The sequence below is a fragment of the Colias philodice genome, chromosome 17 (assembly GCF_061535455.1).
Source record: "Colias philodice isolate Cphi_HAF_F1 chromosome 17, ilColPhil1 Martin Lab GWU primary, whole genome shotgun sequence".
Classification (NCBI taxonomy): Eukaryota; Metazoa; Arthropoda; class Insecta; order Lepidoptera; family Pieridae; genus Colias; species Colias philodice.
In genome coordinates this window covers 10512623-10533220 of record NC_143102.1, presented here as the reverse complement: position 1 = coordinate 10533220, position 20598 = coordinate 10512623, and the positions used below count along the sequence as shown (strand labels likewise).

Sequence of the window (20598 nt, the reverse complement as noted above, 5' to 3'; positions counted from 1 at the left end):
TACGCCCTCCCGGCGCACGAATAAATTAGTCACGATTTTCTTCCTTTCAGTGCGGTTGTTATCGTACTCCTGATACGTTTCGGTCTTGACGTACCTGATTGAATGCTTTCGCGTGATGCAACCGTAAAACTACTATATTACTTGCTCTGTGCGTAAAACGATATTCCCAGCGTAAACAAAAACTAGTTACCCGGCGTGTGCTGGCGGCAAACGAAACTGCGATAAAACGATCGACACGTCCATTAGGTACTATATTTTTTGGTCTGTGACGTCCATCGCTGGGAATGATTTGAGCGGCACTGACCTAGTGACCTCGAGCCGCACATAAAAACGAGACGTTTTTTTTTTGCAGATAACGTGACGGAATGTGTTATCGCTTTTTTACTACCCAAGCGTGCTCACACCACCAATTTATCTAATGAGTTGCTAAGCTGACCTTGTTCTATGTTTACCATGGAGTCGAGCGACGAGCAAGGTACTATGAGCAGTTTGAGCGTTCTAGGAGGTAACATATGTCGTCAAGGGGATATTTTTATTTTGCCGAATGTCGTCACACTCTCGTGACGTCGTCGTTTTGATTTAACGCCTACGAGTGCTACCATATTGGCAAGATTTATGTGACAGTGGGTGCGATAATGTATTTTATAGCAATAATTATCTAAGCTACATGCATTTGTAAGAGTAACGGAACTTGATGCCGTAATGTATTGTATACTAAATATTTTCATTTGTGACATTGATCATGTTCCCTATTCATGTGGACGGACTGTGTAGTGTATGGACGGATTACAGAAGTTTAGGTACTCGTTGGTAGAGTCAAACTACCAAATACCAAATACTGTTCTGTGCCAACAGCCAAATACCAATCGGTTCACTAGTGACAGTCAAAGACTACAATGTTCAAACGAATGGTGAGCCGTGAGAGTGCTATAAGGTATATCTCCCACTAGAGAGCCACTATATCTCAGCAGATAACCTGTCGAATGTACAAACCCTTTGTTAGCTCCTATACTTACGGATCTTCAGAGATGTGAAGAAATGTAGATTTTGCTATGGAATTTAGAATTAAATGAAAAAATGGTCCAGGGAGATGGTAGAAATCACATTTTCGTGGCGGAAATTATATTTGCGTTAGGATTATTTGTTGGTAAGTTGAGAAACATAATATTTTTTTAAATAACTGGGGTAGGTATCTCGAAAGCCTTTATTGAAGACTAATATGCCTAATAGGTCATTCTTCACATACTTATTTAATATTACCGTTAACTATTAGAAAACACGCAGCACTATTATGTTTAATCATACTTAAAAATGATTCATAATATTATTAGGAATGTATGTTTATAACCTATTCTCCATTATGCCAGTTGGTGTGTTTACATGATAGGCTTTCTCAGAATATTTTAAATAAAACTATAACAGGAAGTGAAGCGGAGCCTTTACTTATGTCACTTTTATAAACAATGAAACACTTTGATAAGAACAGCCTTATTGTACAAATGAAATAGTGCTTTAAAAACATTAAACATTGAGATGTATATCTGTTATGGCCGCCAACCATCCCACAATGCTTGATCTAATTCTGCTTTGCAAGACTTAGCTAAATATTCCCACAAAACATTGGATGTGGTCCTAAATTTGAGAGAAAAGTTTTAAAGAGTGAACATTTCTTTATTTTCATACATATTTGAATGGTATGAAAATAATTATATATTGAAAACTCTGTTCTGTTCCTCGAGTTAACAAGAACATTGTCTTAATATCAACATGCCATTTATGAATTATCATGATTTGATTAAATATAGTGCTACTCTTATATTTTGTATAGGTTCAAGCAGTTTTGATAGTGGTAATAATATTAAATTGGCAGTCACAATTGGTGAGTTATATATATTTTATGATATTATTGTGTGAACCAAATTGATTGTATCATTTAAAATATAGAATCATGTTAATAAGAACAATTAGGAAATGTAAGAATATTTTGATTTACTTACTGTGTAAAATACAAATATTATTGATTTTATTTTAGGCAATGATTTCTACTTTTTAAACTATCCGCTAATATAATACTAAGTCCTAAGTTAATTCAAACAATTTATTTTAATTATTTATTTCAGGTCGATACATTGTGTATCTATTGATAATTAAAGTTTTTCACGAAATTTGTTCAGTGGGTTTTAATGTTATTTACCGTAAATACAAATTTGAATATGATAAAATATTAGAAAAATACAAGAACGACTTGACAGTACTAGTGGTTGCTGCTGGCTTATTGATTTATCAGAAGGAGAAAGTGTTAGAGCAAGACTTTGTTCTTTTATACATTGCATATTTATTCACAAAGTACACTGAAATGGTAATTGCATTATTTTTATTTTATAGCTGCCCCAGCAGACGGTTTTCTTCTCCATTGCCTTTTTTTCGTATTTGTACATAAGAATCTTATCTCCATAAGAATCTTTGTTATGCTTTAACAAAAATGTTAAAAAAATAGCTGAATTGGTCAAGCCATTCTCAAGTGCTTGGCAACACATTTGGCGATTTATTTTTATTATATTATAAAATATCTCATAAACCGCATTCATAATGCTAATACAATTAAGTAGTTCTTATTGGAAAAGAATGTCAATTTTCAAATTCATTTTGTTTATGAAACAAACGTGATAGAATGAAATATCAATTATCCTCTAACTAGCTGCGCTCCGCGGTTTCACCCGCGTGGCTTTGCTTCTGTTGGTCTTAGCGTGATGATATATAGCTTATAGCCTTCCTCGATAAATGGGTTATCCAACACCGAAATAATTTTTCAAATTGGACCAGTAGTTCTTGAGATTAGCGCATTAAAACAAACAAACAAACTCTTCAGCTTTATAATATTAGTATAGATGATATCAATGCACTTATGTGTATTTTATTGTAATGTTGATGTTCCAGGAGGAAAAACAAAAGTCTATAAATTATGGTATTGGAATGGCGTGTAGTTTCTTCGAGGGTTATCTGGCTCATATTATACCAAGTGATGGAGCTTCATTTGTTGGTTTTGAGGAGAATATAAACATATATGAGGCAAGGCACAATGTAGTGTTTCCAGTTAAAAAATTGTTTATTATTATAACCAAATCACTGTATTGCCCTCCGGACTTAAAGCATTTCAATAAGACGGATAAAAACTTGCCATACTTGGAGGCATGCCAGGTTAGTATGTATTTGATTTTTTATTTCATAGCTACTAGCTTAAACCTACCCTTATAAAAATCTACCATTACAAATTATATATATAGATTTAGTTGTCATAATTTTATTTACAATATACAAAACGATTTAACTCGAAAGCTACTCTACCAATAAATAATATTACTTGTTTATCTGGTGTCAATCCAATCTAATTTTATATCCATCATTTTATATCCATAAAAATGAGTATGTACACCACGGTCAACCAAATGTTGAAATGTTTTGGTTGAGTCGAGCTACGTCACTGCACATGTTGCATAGAGTCACTGCTTATACCATATACCGTACCCTTGACAAATAAAAAAAAAGGGAAGTCCCATGTCCCCTAGTGGGGTAAAGGGCAGATGCATTATACATCTGTTTCACTGATCGATATTCTTTAGGGACAAGTAAGTGATCAGCCTTCTGTGTCCTGCCAGACCGAGACATTTTTTTTTCTTCGTCTCCACCGGGAATCGAACCCAGGACCCCTCGGTTCTACGATCACGCGTCAATCACTGTACCAAGGAGGCAGTCGCTTATACCATTTAACCGTTTACAAATATGTGGTATCTAAGTCTAAGGCCGCGTTTCCATCTGCAAGAAAACTTGCGCAAGAAATGTCCGACAGTCCGTCTGACAGCAGCTTGCAAGTCTAATTCCGCGTTTCCACCTGCAAGTAGACTTGCAAGCTGCTGTCAGACAGACTGTCGGACATTTCTTGCGGAGGTTTTCTTGCAGATAGAAACGCGGCCTAACTAAATGTTGGTCAGTCGCTAGAGGGCATAGAGAAAGACGTGGCTGCGGTGAAAAACCGCAAATACTGTAACAGCGCATACAAGATTCATCGGGCAGCCCCGCCCCTGTATCTCGCGGTAGAGTGCGCTACCCCATTGCACACCTTGCATAGAGTGCTAGAGAAGCGGGCCCTTTGTGAGGGTGAGGTTCTTTCCTATTATCTATAATATAATAAGTAAATAATAATAACTGAATATTTCAGGACAATTTTCACACACGGCACGATCTGATCCCATACTAAGCTTTCGCTTGTGTTATGGAAACCAGATGGCGGATAACCATTCATAATATATAATTTTAAATAAATACTTATATATAGATAATTATGAGGCTGATGAGTTTATTTTTAAGTTTGAGTTAATTTTTTTAATTTGTAAAAAATGAGGATTAAAATTTATTCGTACATGTGTGATGTGTTGTTATATGCTATGAATTGTAGCACCTTTAAATACCATGTTTACTTGCAAATATCGATTTATTTAATGGTATATATACGTAATTTTTTTAGTAGGAATTCCCGAATCTGAAAATTTGATTCATTTTCAATTTTATTTTCAACACACAAAGACTGTAATGAATGAATATTCAGTATACATATAAGCTTTAATATTTTCAGAACTCGGCACAGTAAATGTGAAGGAAGTTGTCGACGACTTTTGTAGGACGCTCGAAACGCTTATAGAGAAAAGCCCCGACTGCCGCGGGAAGTGTGTGCTCGTGCATTTTGATGGTGAGTTGCCAGTCAATCAATTATCTATATAAAAAACTAGCGGTCCGCCCCGGCTTCGCCCGTGGTACCTACATGTTTAAACTATCCTATCTCTCAAGTTGGATCGAACTGCACATGGTGTGCGAATTTTATTATAATCGGTTAAGTGGTTTAGGAGTCCATTGAGGACAAACATTGTGACACAAGATTAATATATATTAAAACTAGCGGTCCGCCCTGGCTTCGCCCGTGGTACATATTTCGCAATAAAAAGTGGCCTATGTCCTTTCTCGGGTATCAAAATATCTCTATACCAAATTTCATGCAAGTTTGTTCAGTAGTTAAGGTGTGAATGAGTAACAGACAGACAGACAGAGTTACTTTCGCATTTATAATATTATTAAGTATGGATGTGCTATTTATTAAATAGGTTTGAAGTCGGTGCCGAACATTAAGCACTTAGTATTAAGCCCGTGCACCGACATCAAACCTTTTTAATAAATAGCACATATTAATAATAATATGTAGTAATTAATAAAATCAAATCTTTTTTATTCTTACTTTTCCGTTTTTGAAGTCGGTTGTTTTTAACGCAGTTATTTTTATTAGTGAATATTAAACTTTCCGTGCGATTAGAGCTTTTTATGAAAATTAAGCTCTCCGTGTGCTTAGAGCTTCTTGTGAAAATTAAGCTCTCCGTGCGATTAGAGCCTTTAATGAAAATTAAGCTCCGTGCGATTAGAGATTTTTGTGAAAATTAAGCTCTCCGTGCCATTAGAGCTTTTTGTGAAAATTAAGGTTTCCGTTCGATTACAGCTTTTAATGAAAATTAAGCTCTCCGTGCGATTATAGCTTTTTGTGAAAATTAAGCTCTCCGTGCGATTAGAGCTTTTTGTGAAAATTAAGCTCTCCATGCGATTAGAGCTTTTTGTGAAAATTAAGCTCTCCGTGCGATTAGAGCTTTTGTGAAAATAAAACTCTCCGTGCGATTAGAGCTTTTTGTGAAAATTAAGCTTTCCGTGTGATTAGAGCTTTTTGTGAAAATTAAGCTCTCCATGCGATTAGAGCTTTTTGTGAAAATTTAGCTTTCCGTGCGTATAGAGCTTTTTGTGAAAATTAAGCTCTCCGTGTGATTAGAGCTTTTTGTGAAAATTAAGCTCTCCGTGCGATTAAGAGCTTTTTTGTGAAAATTTAGCTTTCCGTGCGATTAGAGCTATTACGCACTGTCGAACAGTCGCCGGCGACTCAGTCGCCGGCGACTGGACTTACTCCTGGACGACTGACGACTAAGTGCGCAAGCCCCTATTTAAACTATAGTAAGTCACAGTCGCCGGCGACTGGTCGACAGTGCGTAATAGCTCTTAGAGCTTTTTATGAAAATTAAGCTCTCCGTGTGATTAGAGCTTCTTGTGAAAATTAAGCTCTCTGTGTGATTAGAGCTTCTTGTGAAAATAAAACTCTCCGTGCGATTAGAGCTTTTTGTGAAAATTAAGCTCTCCGTGCGATTAAGAGCTTTTTTGTGAAAATTTAGCTTTCCGTGCGATTAGAGCTATTACGCACTGTCGAACAGTCGCCGGCGACTCAGTCGCCGGCGACTGGACTTACTCCTGGACGACTGACGACTAAGTGCGCAAGCCCCTATTTAAACTATAGTAAGTCACAGTCGCCGGCGACTGGTCGACAGTGCGTAATAGCTCTTAGAGCTTTTTATGAAAATTAAGCTCTCCGTGTGATTAGAGCTTCTTGTGAAAATTAAGCTCTCTGTGTGATTAGAGCTTCTTGTGAAAATTATGCTTTCCGTGTGATTAGAGCTTTTTGTGAAAATTAAGCTCTCCATGCGATTAGAGCTTTTTTGTGAAAATTAAGCTTTCCGTGCGAATAGAACTTTTTGTGAATATAAAGCTTTCCGTGCGATTAGAGCTTTTTATGAAAATTAAGCTCTCCATGCGATTAGAGCTTTTTTGTGAAAATTAAGCTCTCCGTGCGATTAGAGCTTTTTGTGAAAATTAAGCTTTCCGTGCGATTAGAGCTTTTTGTGAAAATTAAGCTCTCCGTGCAATTAGAACTTTTTGTGAAAATTAAGCTTTCCGTGCGATTAAAGCTTTTTGTGAAAATTAAGCTCTCCGTGCGATGAGAGTTTTTTGTGAAAATTAAGCTCTCCGTGCGATTAGAGCTTTTTTGTGAAAATTTAGCTTTCCGTGCGATTATAGCCTTTAATGAAAATTAAGCTCTCCATGCGATTTTATGCGGTTATCAATTCGGCCGGTATATTTTTTTTATGTATGTACACCGATTACTCCGAGGTTTCTGAACCGATTTACGTGATTCTTTTTTTGTTCGATGCGGGATGGTGTCGAATTGGTCCCATAAAATTTTTTTTTCGGATAGGCCCAGTAGTTTTTGCACGCTTTATATTAGCTTCACCTGTATGTTTGTTTGTAACCGACTTCTTTGGGCGCGATTTTGACCCACTTTAAACGACCAGATTTCGTTCATACTTTGTAGATTTATTGAGGACCGATGACAATACACTAATTTGATAAAAATTTTCTATTTTTTAGTTCGGTTTTCTATAAAAAGCGTGTTTTTTAGTTTTTTTTAACTATTATTATTATTTATTATTTTATGAGCATTTTTGTCTGTACTCGATGACTAAATTTAAATGTAGCAAGCATAGAAATCTAAATAACAAGACACATAGAAGGGCTATAATGTCATAATTCGTATGAAAACCGCTGTCGCCAAAATCAACACATTCAAACCGAAAGCTAAACAGTACACACAAGTAAACTATGCCTTTTATTGGACAGCTTGATTTTAGTGAAAACTAACTATCTATTAAATTAAGCTTTTGAATATGTATCCTAACGCACGAATTTACGGTTTATTTTAGAATAACATCCCTAAGTATATGAGACTTTTTGCTCCAATACGAACAAACGTGATAATAAGAATGGTCGACTGTGTCATTCATTGTTATTTCGATTACTATGGTGACACTCGTAATACTTGTAAATATTCTATAATTTTAAGGAAAAACGGCATTATTTCTAAAAAAATATATTTTCCGATGAAATATTATTCCTTTATAAGTATAATTACAACTTGTGGAAGAATTTCCGCAATGGGAATTGCTGAAACACACTATGTATACACTCATACGTCTCCAGAGCAACTGAACAGTGACGAATGCACTGGTGATGTGCAAATCACCTGAGTGGCGACAAGGTCACGCACGCTTACGACTTCTAGTGTCTTGTTATTTAGATTTCTATGGTAGCAAGTAACTTTGATTCACTTCCCGGTAACCGATTGAGCTGAAATTTTGAATACGCATGTAAATTTGATAGCGATGAAACATTATCATGACATGAAGCTGATTTGATGATGGAATCGGAAGGTGGCCACAGGAACTCAGTAATATATTGACTCAACTTTATCGTGTTGAAAAATACACTAAAAAGTATTAAATAAAAATAACTGCGTTAAAAACAACCGACTTCAAAAACGGAAAAGTAAGAAATAAAAAAGATTTGATATTATTAACTACTACATATTATTTATACTAGCGGTCCGCCCCGGCTTCGCCCGTGGTACATATTTCGCAATAAAAAGTGGCCTATGTCCTTTCTCGGGTATCAAAATATCTCTATACCAAATTTCATGCAAATTGGTTCAGTAGTTAAGGCGTGATTGAGTAACAGACAGACAGACAGAGTTACTTTCGCATTTATAATATTAGTATGGATTAGTATGGATTAATAAAACATAAACATAAAAAGAGCGTAAATGTCGAGCACACGTGGCAGAAGTGAAACTTCTTTGGCGAGGTTCAAAGATACCAAAATCGTCGCCTTAGTCCATAGCGTAACGGTATTGCCATGACGCGACCTTGAAATTTTACTCACTACGCGCCTAAAGAAGTTTCACTTCAATAATCTTAAAAAAAATTCGGCTCCTGTTCTGTGGACATTTCTTTATATTGTTTGTGTAGTTAATTTTTAATGTTGTAGTTTTTTGCGACATGTACATAATACATATTATTATGTATTAATGTATCAATTGTTTATTTTCAGATAAAGATCCAAACCAGAATCTCGCAGACGTGCTTATAGAAAAAATACGTGAATTGGAGCCAAAGTTTGAAAGTATGATTAAGCAAGACAGGTTTTAACCTCTCTTTCTATCACTTAGAGATATCTTTTATTGAAGCGAGAAAGCATATTTTTTGTAATTAGAGTAAGAGTTATTTTTTGTCAGTCTTATTTGCTGAGTCTCATGTTATTTATAAGTTAAGGAAAGGGACAGGTATAGATTCTATAGACAAACAAGACTTAAAATATAGACTATAAGTCAAATTTTTATGTTAAAATTTAATCATAGGATTATTTCGTTTTTTTTTATTTTTATTAAGTATTGTTTTTAAGCGTTATTGATAAATCTTATAATAAATTACTATAATTACAACGCATACAAGTACTGTACATGTATGAATGTTAACAGTGAATTACTTTGGCCAATAAACCTGTTACATTGTCAGTTATGTATTAATTTATAGGTACATTTGCTGTCTTTAAATGTTAATTTTCATTTTCTCAATAGTAGTTACCTATATAAAGATGGTGTTGAATGCTAAGTCACTAGCCAACAGATAGCCAGTATATACCTGATATAGATAATATATTTTTGTATAAATTAGTATTAAGAAAAATGTTCTGAAGGTCTCAATTTATAGTTTTTTAAGTGCATAGGCACCACAGTTTCTTAGCTATCTGCTAAATAACGAAATATTTTATAATCAGTTTAGATTTTTGTATAACCTGTGAATATCTTTGACATTTATGTGCATTTGGCGCGAAATTTACAGATGTTTGTTAGTTGAATAAAAAAAATTGGGAGTTACAATAATAGTATATTTTATGTTGTGGTCAAAAGAAAAAAGTCATTAAATTATTGACTGTGATAAATAAGATGTTAGCCTTAAATATGTGAGTCCTGCTATTTTATAAGTTTTGATGCTAAACATTTAATGTGCTCGGCGCGAATATAAGAATTTTATTAATTTTGAAATTATCTTAATATTTTGATACGTGTTATTATTAAATGATGACAATTATTTTACCTAGTTTTATTTACTATTCTATAAAAAAACCCGAGATCCAACCTGTGCAAAGTTAGCCCCCCTATTCAGTAAAATAAATTTTGGTCATTTTTTTTTCGTTATGGTCATTATGGTTAACGAATATATTCTAGTCACAGGTGGTTTTCATACTAATTATAACATTAGAGCACTTCTATTTATTTTTACTGTTCTGTGATTCTAGTACATCAACTACTGGAATCACAGACATGGGGATAAGTGGCATAAAGTTTATCGTGAGTTTATCACTCAAGACTACTCAAAACATCTTTCTCACCAACAGTATTGTTTTATCGCTTAAAGATTTGAAACAATGTTTGCAAGAAAAAAAGATAGTATCAGTTCCAAAATTAGTCTTCTTTCCTTTGTCTTGTGATAATAGATTTTTAGAACCCACCACAGAACACCACAAAAACAAATAGAAGTGCTCTAAAGTTATAATTATTAGTAGTATGAAAACCAATGTGTAACCCACTTATTAGAATAAATCCATAAGTCCGATAATTTAATATTTATTATCTGTCTTTTTTGACATTTAAAATTTGTCTTTGACATAGAAATTTGACAGTGCATGATATTGTAAATTGTCAATTGTCATAACTCATAATAAACGCACATGTTAGTTTAATAGCAGAATATTTTAAAATTTTAGATAATTGTTATAGTGGAATATTTAAAATATGGGGAAAAGAAAATACAACGATGATTCTGAAGAATCTGTTAAAAGAAGCAAAAAACCTAGTGCTTCTGAAGACGACAATGAACAAAATGAAGATGCACAACCTCAAAGTGATATTAATGCTGAGAATGAAAATAAAAAGACGAAAAAGCACCTTAATTTTGATATTAAACACTTCCGAAAAGAGTTAGCGGAAAAACAGGGACAGACAATGGGTGAGGCTATTAATATAGACATTGAATAAGCTAAAAGTTTTCTTAAAACTAGATTCATAATTTCCTATAATTTCAATAACAAAGTACCTATCAGTGTTAAGTATCATTAAACGTCAGCTTTTTGTACTATTTACTATTTATATAAAATAATAAACTTGTTATTATTGATATTTCTAACTTCTAGTAATTATATTGACCGACCCGCGAAGGCGCAAAAAAAACCGAAATTTACTTATTAATAATTTATTGTAAAAAAATTACATGATAAATTATTCCTAACTTAAACTATGTCCCTCCCGTTCGATGTTGGAACAAAGAGTGCTCGTCGTCCACGGCGAAGCAACTACAGCGTCGCGGTGGCGATGATTGCCGCAACACTCTCAGGAATCGCAGGTGTGCGCGATGTCGCAATTGCTAACAGGTGCAAGTCCTTCTTGGGTGGCCCCATGCATCCTCTAATGGTTAAGGCGTGTATATACAGTACATAACACCTCCCTCCTGAAGTTCAGCGATTATTGGCGGGCAAGGCTCGTTAATATCGCTGAAATTTCACACTCCGCCGATTGATGTTCTATTTCTTCTTTTTGATTACCATGAACACTCGTAGTTTTTGGTTTTGATGTACGCACTCTCCGTACGACGTACCATGTCACTAGGGCAACTGCACTCGTTATTAATATAACATATATCGGTATGATGGAAGGCTGCATATAGAGAATCTCGTATCCGTTGTTAGTACTGATAGGCATTTCCATTGATATAGCTCTGTTACTAGCGTGTAATTTATCCAAATTTATCGAATTCAACTTCAGAACTTCTTCATCTGTATTATATTGGCTGGAATCTGGCAGGTTTGCAATTTTCATTATCTGTCCTTTGATATGGTCTTCTCTATTGACTATCTTGAAAGCCTCCGTTTGAAGAATGCAGTTTTTGGGTATTGTGGCTAAGTAGCTTCCTTTAATGACGTCATATTGATCTTGCGAGCATGATAGGTGAATTTTTGATGGCTTGGGGAAACTGATGACGTAGTGGGCGTCGTCTAATTTTTCTAGTGCGGGTGCTCCGAGCTCCACAGGCGTGAAGAGACAAGATGCGACGACTCGTTGCGTGGTAATAAGGTGATACACGCAGTCATTTTTGGATCGATGATGGTTCAGCTTGTCCTCACATAGATACCCTAGGCCAGACTTCGGGCATTCTGCCTCCATGTACATAAAATCCTCGTCGTGAATTGCCACAAAAGGATAGGGTGGAATTAGGACTTTACTATCTTTATTAGGAACTATGGATAATTTAAATAATTCAAAGGTAGCAGGAAGGACAACCGGGAACATAAAAACTATAACTATATTTCTATTACTATAATAATAGCCTAGTTTAACTAAATCAAAATATTCTCTATAATTAACTTGAGGGATTTGATCTTTGCCATAAAATTTGTTTAACTTATTTAACATTTCTTTTAGTGAATTTGAATTGAACATAAGATGATGCGTACTTTTCGCACGAATAAAACCTAATAAATTTTCTAATCTATGTAATTCCTCAGATATATCATCAATGTTATCTGATAAAATTGCTACGCGTTGAATTAAATCGATGTATATAGTAATGTTTAAATTATTTTCCTTTAAATCATTTATAGCTATTTCAATTTTTTCCTGATTTTTAATTAAGTTGTTTAAAATGTCAGATTGTTGGTTTATCCAATCTTTACTGAGGCTTATATGATTATTCATTTCTGTGACCAATCTATTTTCATTATTTTGTAATAATTTAATTGCGGTATCATATTTAATTGCATCCGTATAGTCTAGGTTACCAGAAATACTTTTTATTACTGAACCTAAACCATCTATGAGACCTCTCTTTTTGCGATTGGGTTCAAAAGTTTCTAACTGATTTGATAATTTAATAATCTTATAATGCAGGTGTTCGATATTATAATATATAAAGCTACACTACCACTGACTGACTGACATCGCTTTTCTCGGAAACTACGTGGAAAGTGGGGGGGATAACGACGTGATCGTGTAGAGGTGCGCCGAGCGACCAGAGGAAAAATATAGCGATCTCGATCATCTTCGAAAACCAAGTGGACCCCTGGAGGTGCGCAACAACGGTGATACCTGGAGGGGGGGTGTCTGAACAAAAAATGCTCGGAACTGGTGGCGATTACCAGGGGGGGTGGAAAAATGGGCATTTTCGCAAAAAAAAGATGGCCGCCGTACTTTGCCAAAATCGCCGTTTATGAATCCTTACGTCTCAAATTTGGCACACGTGCTCTGTTCGAGCCGGCGAATCGATCGGTGCCCCGTTCGAGTGGCTCCGGGCCCCCGTTTCCAACTTCCATACAACGTAAAATCCAACGGCCCGCGGAAACGGTGCGAGTTGGGTGGGGGGTCCGGGAACTAAAAATGATCACCACCCTGGGACGCTACCAGGGAGCCATAGTGGGTCGCTCGATTTTGGAATTTTTCCATTTTTGGCGCAAACATAAAAACGTAAATTTAGACGAGGTGGCGCAACGGAGAAATACACCAATGATGCATTCGTACTCGCCCAGCTCCCAGGATATCCAGAAAAATACGAAATCTTAAACTTTCTCACAGCCCGCGGAGACGGTCAACGGCCCGCGCAAACGGTAGCAGCTACATCTGGGGTGCTCAAACTAAACTTGTAGTAGACCTCGAGCAATTACCACAGATAGTGAAAAAAGTTCAAAATGGCGGAAAAAATGGCCGCCGCCATACAAATGCTAAAACGGCCATTGCTGGGCCGATCGCGCTGAAACTTGGCACAGGGGCTTTAATCGAGCCGCACATTAAGTTGGCACACTCATAATCGAGTTTCCATCGCTGGTTTCCGAGTTTCATACAACGCGAAATTCGACGGCTCTCCGAAACGGCGCCAGATAGGTGGAGGGTGTAGAACTAAAAAATGATCAGGAAGATGGGGCGCTACCAGGGCAATGGAGAAATTTCAAATTGGACGCAATTTTTTTTTCAAAAATGGCCAATTTTTCAAAGCAAGATGGTGGCGCCGGTTACTTTACGATCGGTCTGAAAATTGACTTTTGTGCTCTTATCGGTCATATTTACAAAACTGCATACTCAGAATCTCTCTCCGACCCCTGGTTTCCATTTTCCATACATCACGAAATTCAACGGCTCTCTGAACCGGTGGCACTTAGGTCGGGGTCGCCGAAGTAAAAAATGCTTCAAAACCTGGTCCGCTTCCAGGCATATAATAATTTTTGGTAAAAAGCGAAATTTTTTTTTTCGAAAATTTTGTATGGAAATTTCCATAGTAGGAAGGGTAATAGGAATAGCAACGGCAAAAGACGGCGCCGCGGGCTGCTTGCTGCCCGCGCACCGCGCAACCTCGAAGGTCGACAGCCTCCCGGAGCAGAAAATATTTATTAACTTTTGAACTACCGCACGAGCCAAGCGAGCGAAGCGAGCGAATCACGGCAGCGGCTGGCGTAAATATTCAAATAGGTAGCGAGGAGCGAAGCGACGAGCGATTTAGGTTAACTTTTGAACTTCCGCACTAGCCAAGCGAGCGAAGCGAGCAAGTCACGTCAGCGGCCTGCGTAAATATTCAAAGAAGTAGCGAGGAGCGAAGCGACGAGCGAGTTAGGTTACTTTTGAACTACCGCACTAGCCAAGCGAGTGAAGCGAGCAAGTCACGTCAGCGGCCGGCGTAAATATTCAAAGAAGTAGCGAGGAGCGAAGCGACGAGCCAGTTAGGTTAATTTTTGAACTACCGCACTAGCCAAGCGAGCGAAGCGAGCAAGTCACGTCAGCGGCCGGCGTAAATACTCAAAGAAGTAGCGAGGAGCGAAGCGACGAGCGAGTTAGGTTACTTTTGAACTACCGCACGAGCCAAGCGAGCGAAGCGAGCAAGTCACGTCAGCGGCCGGCGTAAATATTCAAATAGGTAGCGAGGAGCGAAGCGACGAGCGTGTTAAGTAAACTCTTGAACAGTTTATTATGAAAAGTCACTGCTCGCTATCGATTAGACACCTCAAATTCGGGGATCACATTTCAAGAATTTGACCAATATTTGAATAAGTAATTTATAAACAGTTTCGACTGACTGTAGAATCGCTGTTAGCAGATGTAACAAATGGACAGGAAATTCAAATTCATTTTCAAATGACTGAAGATTTCTGCCCTGGGATGAGCCGCGAGCTGCTTGCAGCTCGCGCACCACGCACCCTCGAAGGTAGACAGCCCCCCGGAATAGAAAATATTTGAATGGGAAATTTATAAGCACTTGCGATTGACTGTGGAATCGCTGTTAGCAGATATTAACAAATTGACGGGGAATTTTTATGCATTTTCAACTGACTGAAGATTTCTGCCCTGGGATGCTTCGCGGGCTGCTTGCAGCCCGCGCACCACGCACCCTCGAAGGTGGGCAGCCTCCCGAAGTGGAAAATACTTGAATGGAGAATTTATAAGCATTACCGACTGACTGTAGAATCGCTGTTAGCAGATGTAACAAATGGACAGGAAATTCAAATGCATTTTCAAATGACTGAAGATTTCTGCCCTGGGATGAGCCGCGAGCTGCTTGCAGCTCGCGCACCACGCACCCTCGAAGGTAGACAGCCCCCCGGAATAGAAAATATTTGAATGGGAAATTTATAAGCACTTGCGATTGACTGTGGAATCGCTGTTAGCAGATATTAACAAATTGACGGGGAATTTTTATGCATTTTCAACTGACTGAAGATTTCTGCCCTGGGATGCTTCGCGGGCTGCTTGCAGCCCGCGCACCACGCACCCTCGAAGGTGGGCAGCCTCCCGAAGTGGAAAATACTTGAATGGAGAATTTATAAGCATTACCGACTGACTGTAGAATCGCTGTTAGCAGATGTAACAAATGGACAGGAAATTCGAATGCATTTTCAAATGACTGCCCTATTGCTTCAACCCAGAGGCAAAAGAGGCTCGCGGGCTGCTTGCAGCCCGCGTACCACGCACCCTCGAAGGTCGACAGCATTTCAAAATAGAAAATATTTGAATTGGGAATTTATAAGCACTTCCGATTGACTGTGGAATCGCAGTTAGCAGAAAATTATAAATGGACTTGGAATTCTAACACATATTCTAATGACTGCCCTATTGCTTCAACCCAGGGGCAAAAGGGGCTCGCGGGCTGCTTGCAGCCCGCGCACAACGCACCAGCTAGTTATAATATATAAAGCTACACTACCACTCACTGACTCACTGACATCGCTTTTCTCGGAAACTACGGGGAAAGTGGGGGGGATTTTGACGTGATCGTGTAGAGGTGCGCCGAGTGACCAGAGGAAAAATATAGCGATCTCGATCACCTTCGAATACCAAGTGGACCCCTGGTGGTGCGCCAAAACGGTGGCACTTGGAGGGGGGTGTCTGAACAAAAAATGCTCGGAACTGGTGGCGATTACCAGGGGTGGTGGAAAAATGGGGATTTTCGCGAAAACAAGATGGCCGCCGTACTTTGCCAAAATCGCCGTTTATGAATCCTTACGTCTCAAATTTGGCACACGTGCTCTGTTCGAGCCGGCGAATCGATCGGTGCCCCGTTCGAGTGGCTCCGGGCTCCCGTTTCCGACTTTCATACATTGGAAAATCCAACGGCCCGCGGAAACGGTGCGAGTTGGGTGGGGGGTGTCGGAACTAAAAATGATCACCACCCTGGGACGCTACCAGGGAGCCATAGTGGGACGCTCGATTTTGGAATTTTCCCATTTTTGGCGCAAACATAAAAACGTAAATTTAGACGAGGTGGCGCAACGGAGAAATACACCAATGATGCATTCGTACTCGCCCAGCTCCCAGGATATCCAGAAAAATACGAAATCTTAAACTTTCCCTCATCTCTCGAAGACGGTCAACGGCCCGCGCAAATGGTAGCAGCTACATCTGGGGTGCTCGAACTAAACTTGGAGTAGACCTCGAGCAATTACCACAGATAGTGAAAAAAATTCAAAATGGCGGAAAAAATGGCCGCCGCCATACAATTTCTAAAACGGCCACCGCTGGGCCGATCGCGCTGAAACTTGGCACAGGGGCTTTAATCGAGCCGCACATTAAGGTGGGATACTCATCATCGAGTTTCCATCGCTGGTTTCCGAGTTTCATACAACGCGAAATTCGACGGCTCTCCGAAACGGCGCCAGATAGGTGGGGGGTGTAGAACTAAAAAATGATCAGGAAGATGGGGCGCTACCAGGGCAATGGAGAAATTTCAAATTGGACGCAATTTTTTTTTCAAAAATGGCCAATTTTTCAAAGCAAGATGGTGGCGCCGGTTACTTTACGATCGGTCTGAAAATTGACTTCTATGCTCTAATCGGCCAGATTTACAAAACTGCATACTCAGAATTTCTCTCCGACCCCCGGTTTCCATTTTCCATACATCACGAAATTCAATGGTTCTCTGAACTGGTGGCAGGTAGGTCAGGGTCGCCGAAGTAAAAAATGCTTCAAAACCTGGTCCGCTTTCAGGCATATAATATTTTTTTGTAGAAAGTGAAATTTTTTTTTTCGAAAATTTTGTATGGGAATTTCCATAGTAGGAAGGGTAATAGGAATATAGCAACGGAAAAAGATGGCACCGCGGGCTGCTTGCTGCCCGCGCACTGCGCAACCTCGAAGGTCGACAGCCTCCCGGAGTAGAAAATATTTGAATAAGTAGGTTATTTATAAGCAGTTTCGACTGACTGTGGAATCGCTGTTTTTTTTTTAGCTATCCGCGCGCCAGCGGCTTCGCCAGCGTAGTTGAAGAACCCGCATAGTTGTGAATAAAATAATAATGTAAGTAATGAACCGAGATGAGTAATTTCTATTGATGTTATTAAAACAAGTACTTAGGTATTAAAAAATCGAGGTTAAACAACCATTTTTTTTTTCTCTACGAACGGATCTCACCAGTGTTGAGATTTCGACTCGACTTATCGTAATTGACACAGTTAAACAGGACGAATAAATATTGTCCATTGATTGCTATGGGGTCTATAAACCCATCGTATATTTGCATAACAATTTTTTTCAAAAATATTTAATGTGTAGAAATCTAAGGTAGAAATGGACTGTTTAATTTTTTATTAAATATGTAAGTTACATATCGTTTCTGTAAATTTTGTTTTGTGTGCATTGTACAATAAAGTGTTTTCTATTTCTATTTCTATTTCTAAGTGGGTAAGTACATAGATTTAAATAAAAATGATTCAAGTGCGAGTTGGACTCACAACACTAAGGTTTCCGTATAAGTATGAAACTTCACTATAAGACCTTGCCAAGATTGCTTAGGTATATCTACGGTTTTTATTATTTTTGTTGTCGAAGCGACATCGACATCATGATCTCTGAAATTTTCAAATGTAGGTATCAAGGTTCATGAGATCAGAGATACAGCCTGGTAGCAGATGGACAGACAGCCAGTTAGTAATATAGTTCCCTTTTTACCCTATGAGTATAGATTCTTAAAAACAGAAAATTATCATTGTTTATAAATTTTTAAAACAATAATATTCAAGATCTGTAGAACAAGTGTAGAACCTATTATACTATCTCATTAAACATGTAAGAATAGTAATAACTAATAAGTATTTATTTATAACTAGATTTCCGCCCGCGGCTTCGCCCGTTTTGCAAAGGAAAACCCGCATAGTTCCCGTTCCCGTAGGATTTCCGGGATAAAAACTATCCTATGTGTTAATCCAAGTTACCCTCTATATGTGTGCTAAATTTCATTGTAATCGGTTCAGTAATTTTTACGTGAAAGAGTAACAAACATCCATACATCCATACATCCTTACAAACTTTCGCCTTTATAATATTTATTAGATGATTTTTTATTTCATTTAGCTTTTACCAATGTTGTACCTAATAAAAATTAAGTCTGAATAAAATGTACCTACCTACCCTCTTCAAATATTTATATGATTTCAAATCAAATTGGAATAATAAAAATTAATAATCAACAAGCATTCAATGAGAATTTTATAAATCAATATGTACTTACTTTAAAATATGCAATATGTAAAGTTAACATTAAAATATATTTTAAAAAATTATATGAAAGCAATTTAAATTATTTGTATAGCAATATATCTAAATCATTTTTTTCTACTTTATGAATATTATTACTAAGAGACACTAGATTAATAAGAAAATGAAACACATTAAAAAGTTTCCATTATAATATATTTACACTGAAAACATAATATCCAAACCATGATATTTATTTAATTTAATTATAAACATGACTTGGTGTAGGGATAGATACCATGTTTAAATTAATATTTTAATGATACAGTAACTTTTATTTCATATTTTTGTCAAGACTTCTGCAGGGATCCCAAGTTACATTGTTCTTGAAAGATATTTTTTGGATAGATATATTAAATTAATGATGTTTGGTGAATTAAAATTGATAAAGAGTACGGCCACATTACTATACTCGGTTCCTTTTTTCTTATAGCAAACAATGCTGTTTAAAATGTAGACGGCTTTCACTTATTAGGTATTTGCTTTATATTATAGTAAAAGAACTAAGAAGTATAAAATGTACAGTAACAATAGCTATCAAGTTTTCAGAGACATCATGGTTATTCAAATTGAAATTTATACACTATTTTTTCATCTATATAATACCATCAATGGGTCAATCAGTCTATGTTATTCAATATTAATAATACTAATAACTTTCTGGAATCTTTTATAAATTTAAAATGTGAGCATCTGCAAATCATAAAACATTTCCTTTATGTTTGGTAAATTCAACTTTTGTTTTTCTTCATTTTCATATTCTGATCTTATTAGATTTCACTTGTTTTACACTTGGCATTGTAGTCTTCTTTCATCACAAAAATATATTATGTTTTAATTCATCCATTGTTCGATTTTTATTCAATGACATGAAAACTTCTTATCCACTTCTTTTGGAATGATAAATTGGCAAAACATATTTTTGTTATGCATAAATAACACATAATATTTTACATTATACACAAGAAGCCGTTTTCTTATTTGTTTTCGGAAAGTTGTTTGTTGACATAAAATTATTCATTTGACGTTTCAATGATCATTTAAAATTTGACATTAGTATCAATAGTAAAAAAGTGCATTAACAATTGAAAGACTTTAATTCATTAAATCTTTAAAAGAAATATAATGACGTAAAAATAAAACAGATTTAATGAAATAAAAAATTACGAGCACGTATAACTTTTTTCCAAGTGCATTTAAATTAAAACATTGCTATTATGACTAAAAAATATATAATGTTGGCAGCATTGGATATATTTTTCTCAAATCAGAATAAACTTGAATAAAATTTATTAATTTGCAATTTATTTAAGACGATACGTTTTTGTTTACTTTAGAATAATTTTATAAATATTTTAGTTGTGTTTAATAATTATGAAAATATTGATTTCTTGTTTATGTTTATAAAAAGCATAATTTGACTTTTATCCATATTTGATATTCAAGGTATTCATAGACACAGTCTTCTATAATTATTGTGTAATAATAAAAATAAATTAAACATTAGTTTCTTGTTATTATTATATTTTATTAAAAGAAATAATAAATATATTTGTATTTAATATATTCAATATAGCATATTTTCGAAAAATAATTAAATATGAAAATAATAAAACATAAAATATTATTAGACTCCTAACAGTTGGATTTTAATATAATACATATTATTATGTTTCTAAATTATTTTATTATTATTTTAATATATTTTTTAGATTAGATTACGTATTTTAAATATTTCTTATTAATTAAAATATATTTTAATTAAAAAAAATACATAACTGTGAAAT

At 36.2% G+C, this 20598-nt stretch overlaps 2 protein-coding genes and 1 long non-coding RNA gene across 4 annotated transcripts in view; all 3 read left to right on the top strand.

The window, feature by feature from the left end:
• Window positions 1–20598, top strand: part of LOC149481325 (uncharacterized) — a 350361-nt gene that overhangs the window by 76076 nt on the left and 253687 nt on the right. The gene's annotated exons all lie outside the window — the stretch shown is intronic.
• Window positions 158–9839, top strand: Sting (transmembrane protein sting). 2 transcript variants are annotated; one of them, XM_089705635.1, is made up of 7 exons: window positions 158–1147; window positions 1829–1879; window positions 2121–2359; window positions 2938–3198; window positions 3990–4155; window positions 4631–4744; window positions 8800–9839. In XM_089705635.1, the coding sequence occupies exons 1-7, from the start codon at window positions 1078–1080 to the stop codon at window positions 8895–8897; spliced, it is 999 nt and encodes a 332-aa protein (XP_089561761.1). In that variant the 5' UTR covers window positions 158–1077; the 3' UTR covers window positions 8898–9839. The 2 variants fall into 2 exon arrangements, with proteins under 2 accessions (XP_089561761.1, XP_089561762.1); XM_089705636.1 differs by lacking the exon at window positions 1829–1879.
• The window catches only part of LOC149481336 (nucleolar pre-ribosomal-associated protein 1), a 47493-nt gene continuing 37365 nt past the window's right edge, over window positions 10471–20598 (top strand). Inside the window, exon 1 of the mRNA XM_089706179.1 lies at window positions 10471–10757. Coding sequence (XP_089562305.1) covers window positions 10544–10757 — 214 coding nt within the window. The 5' untranslated portion in view covers window positions 10471–10543. The remainder of the gene's footprint in view (window positions 10758–20598) is intronic.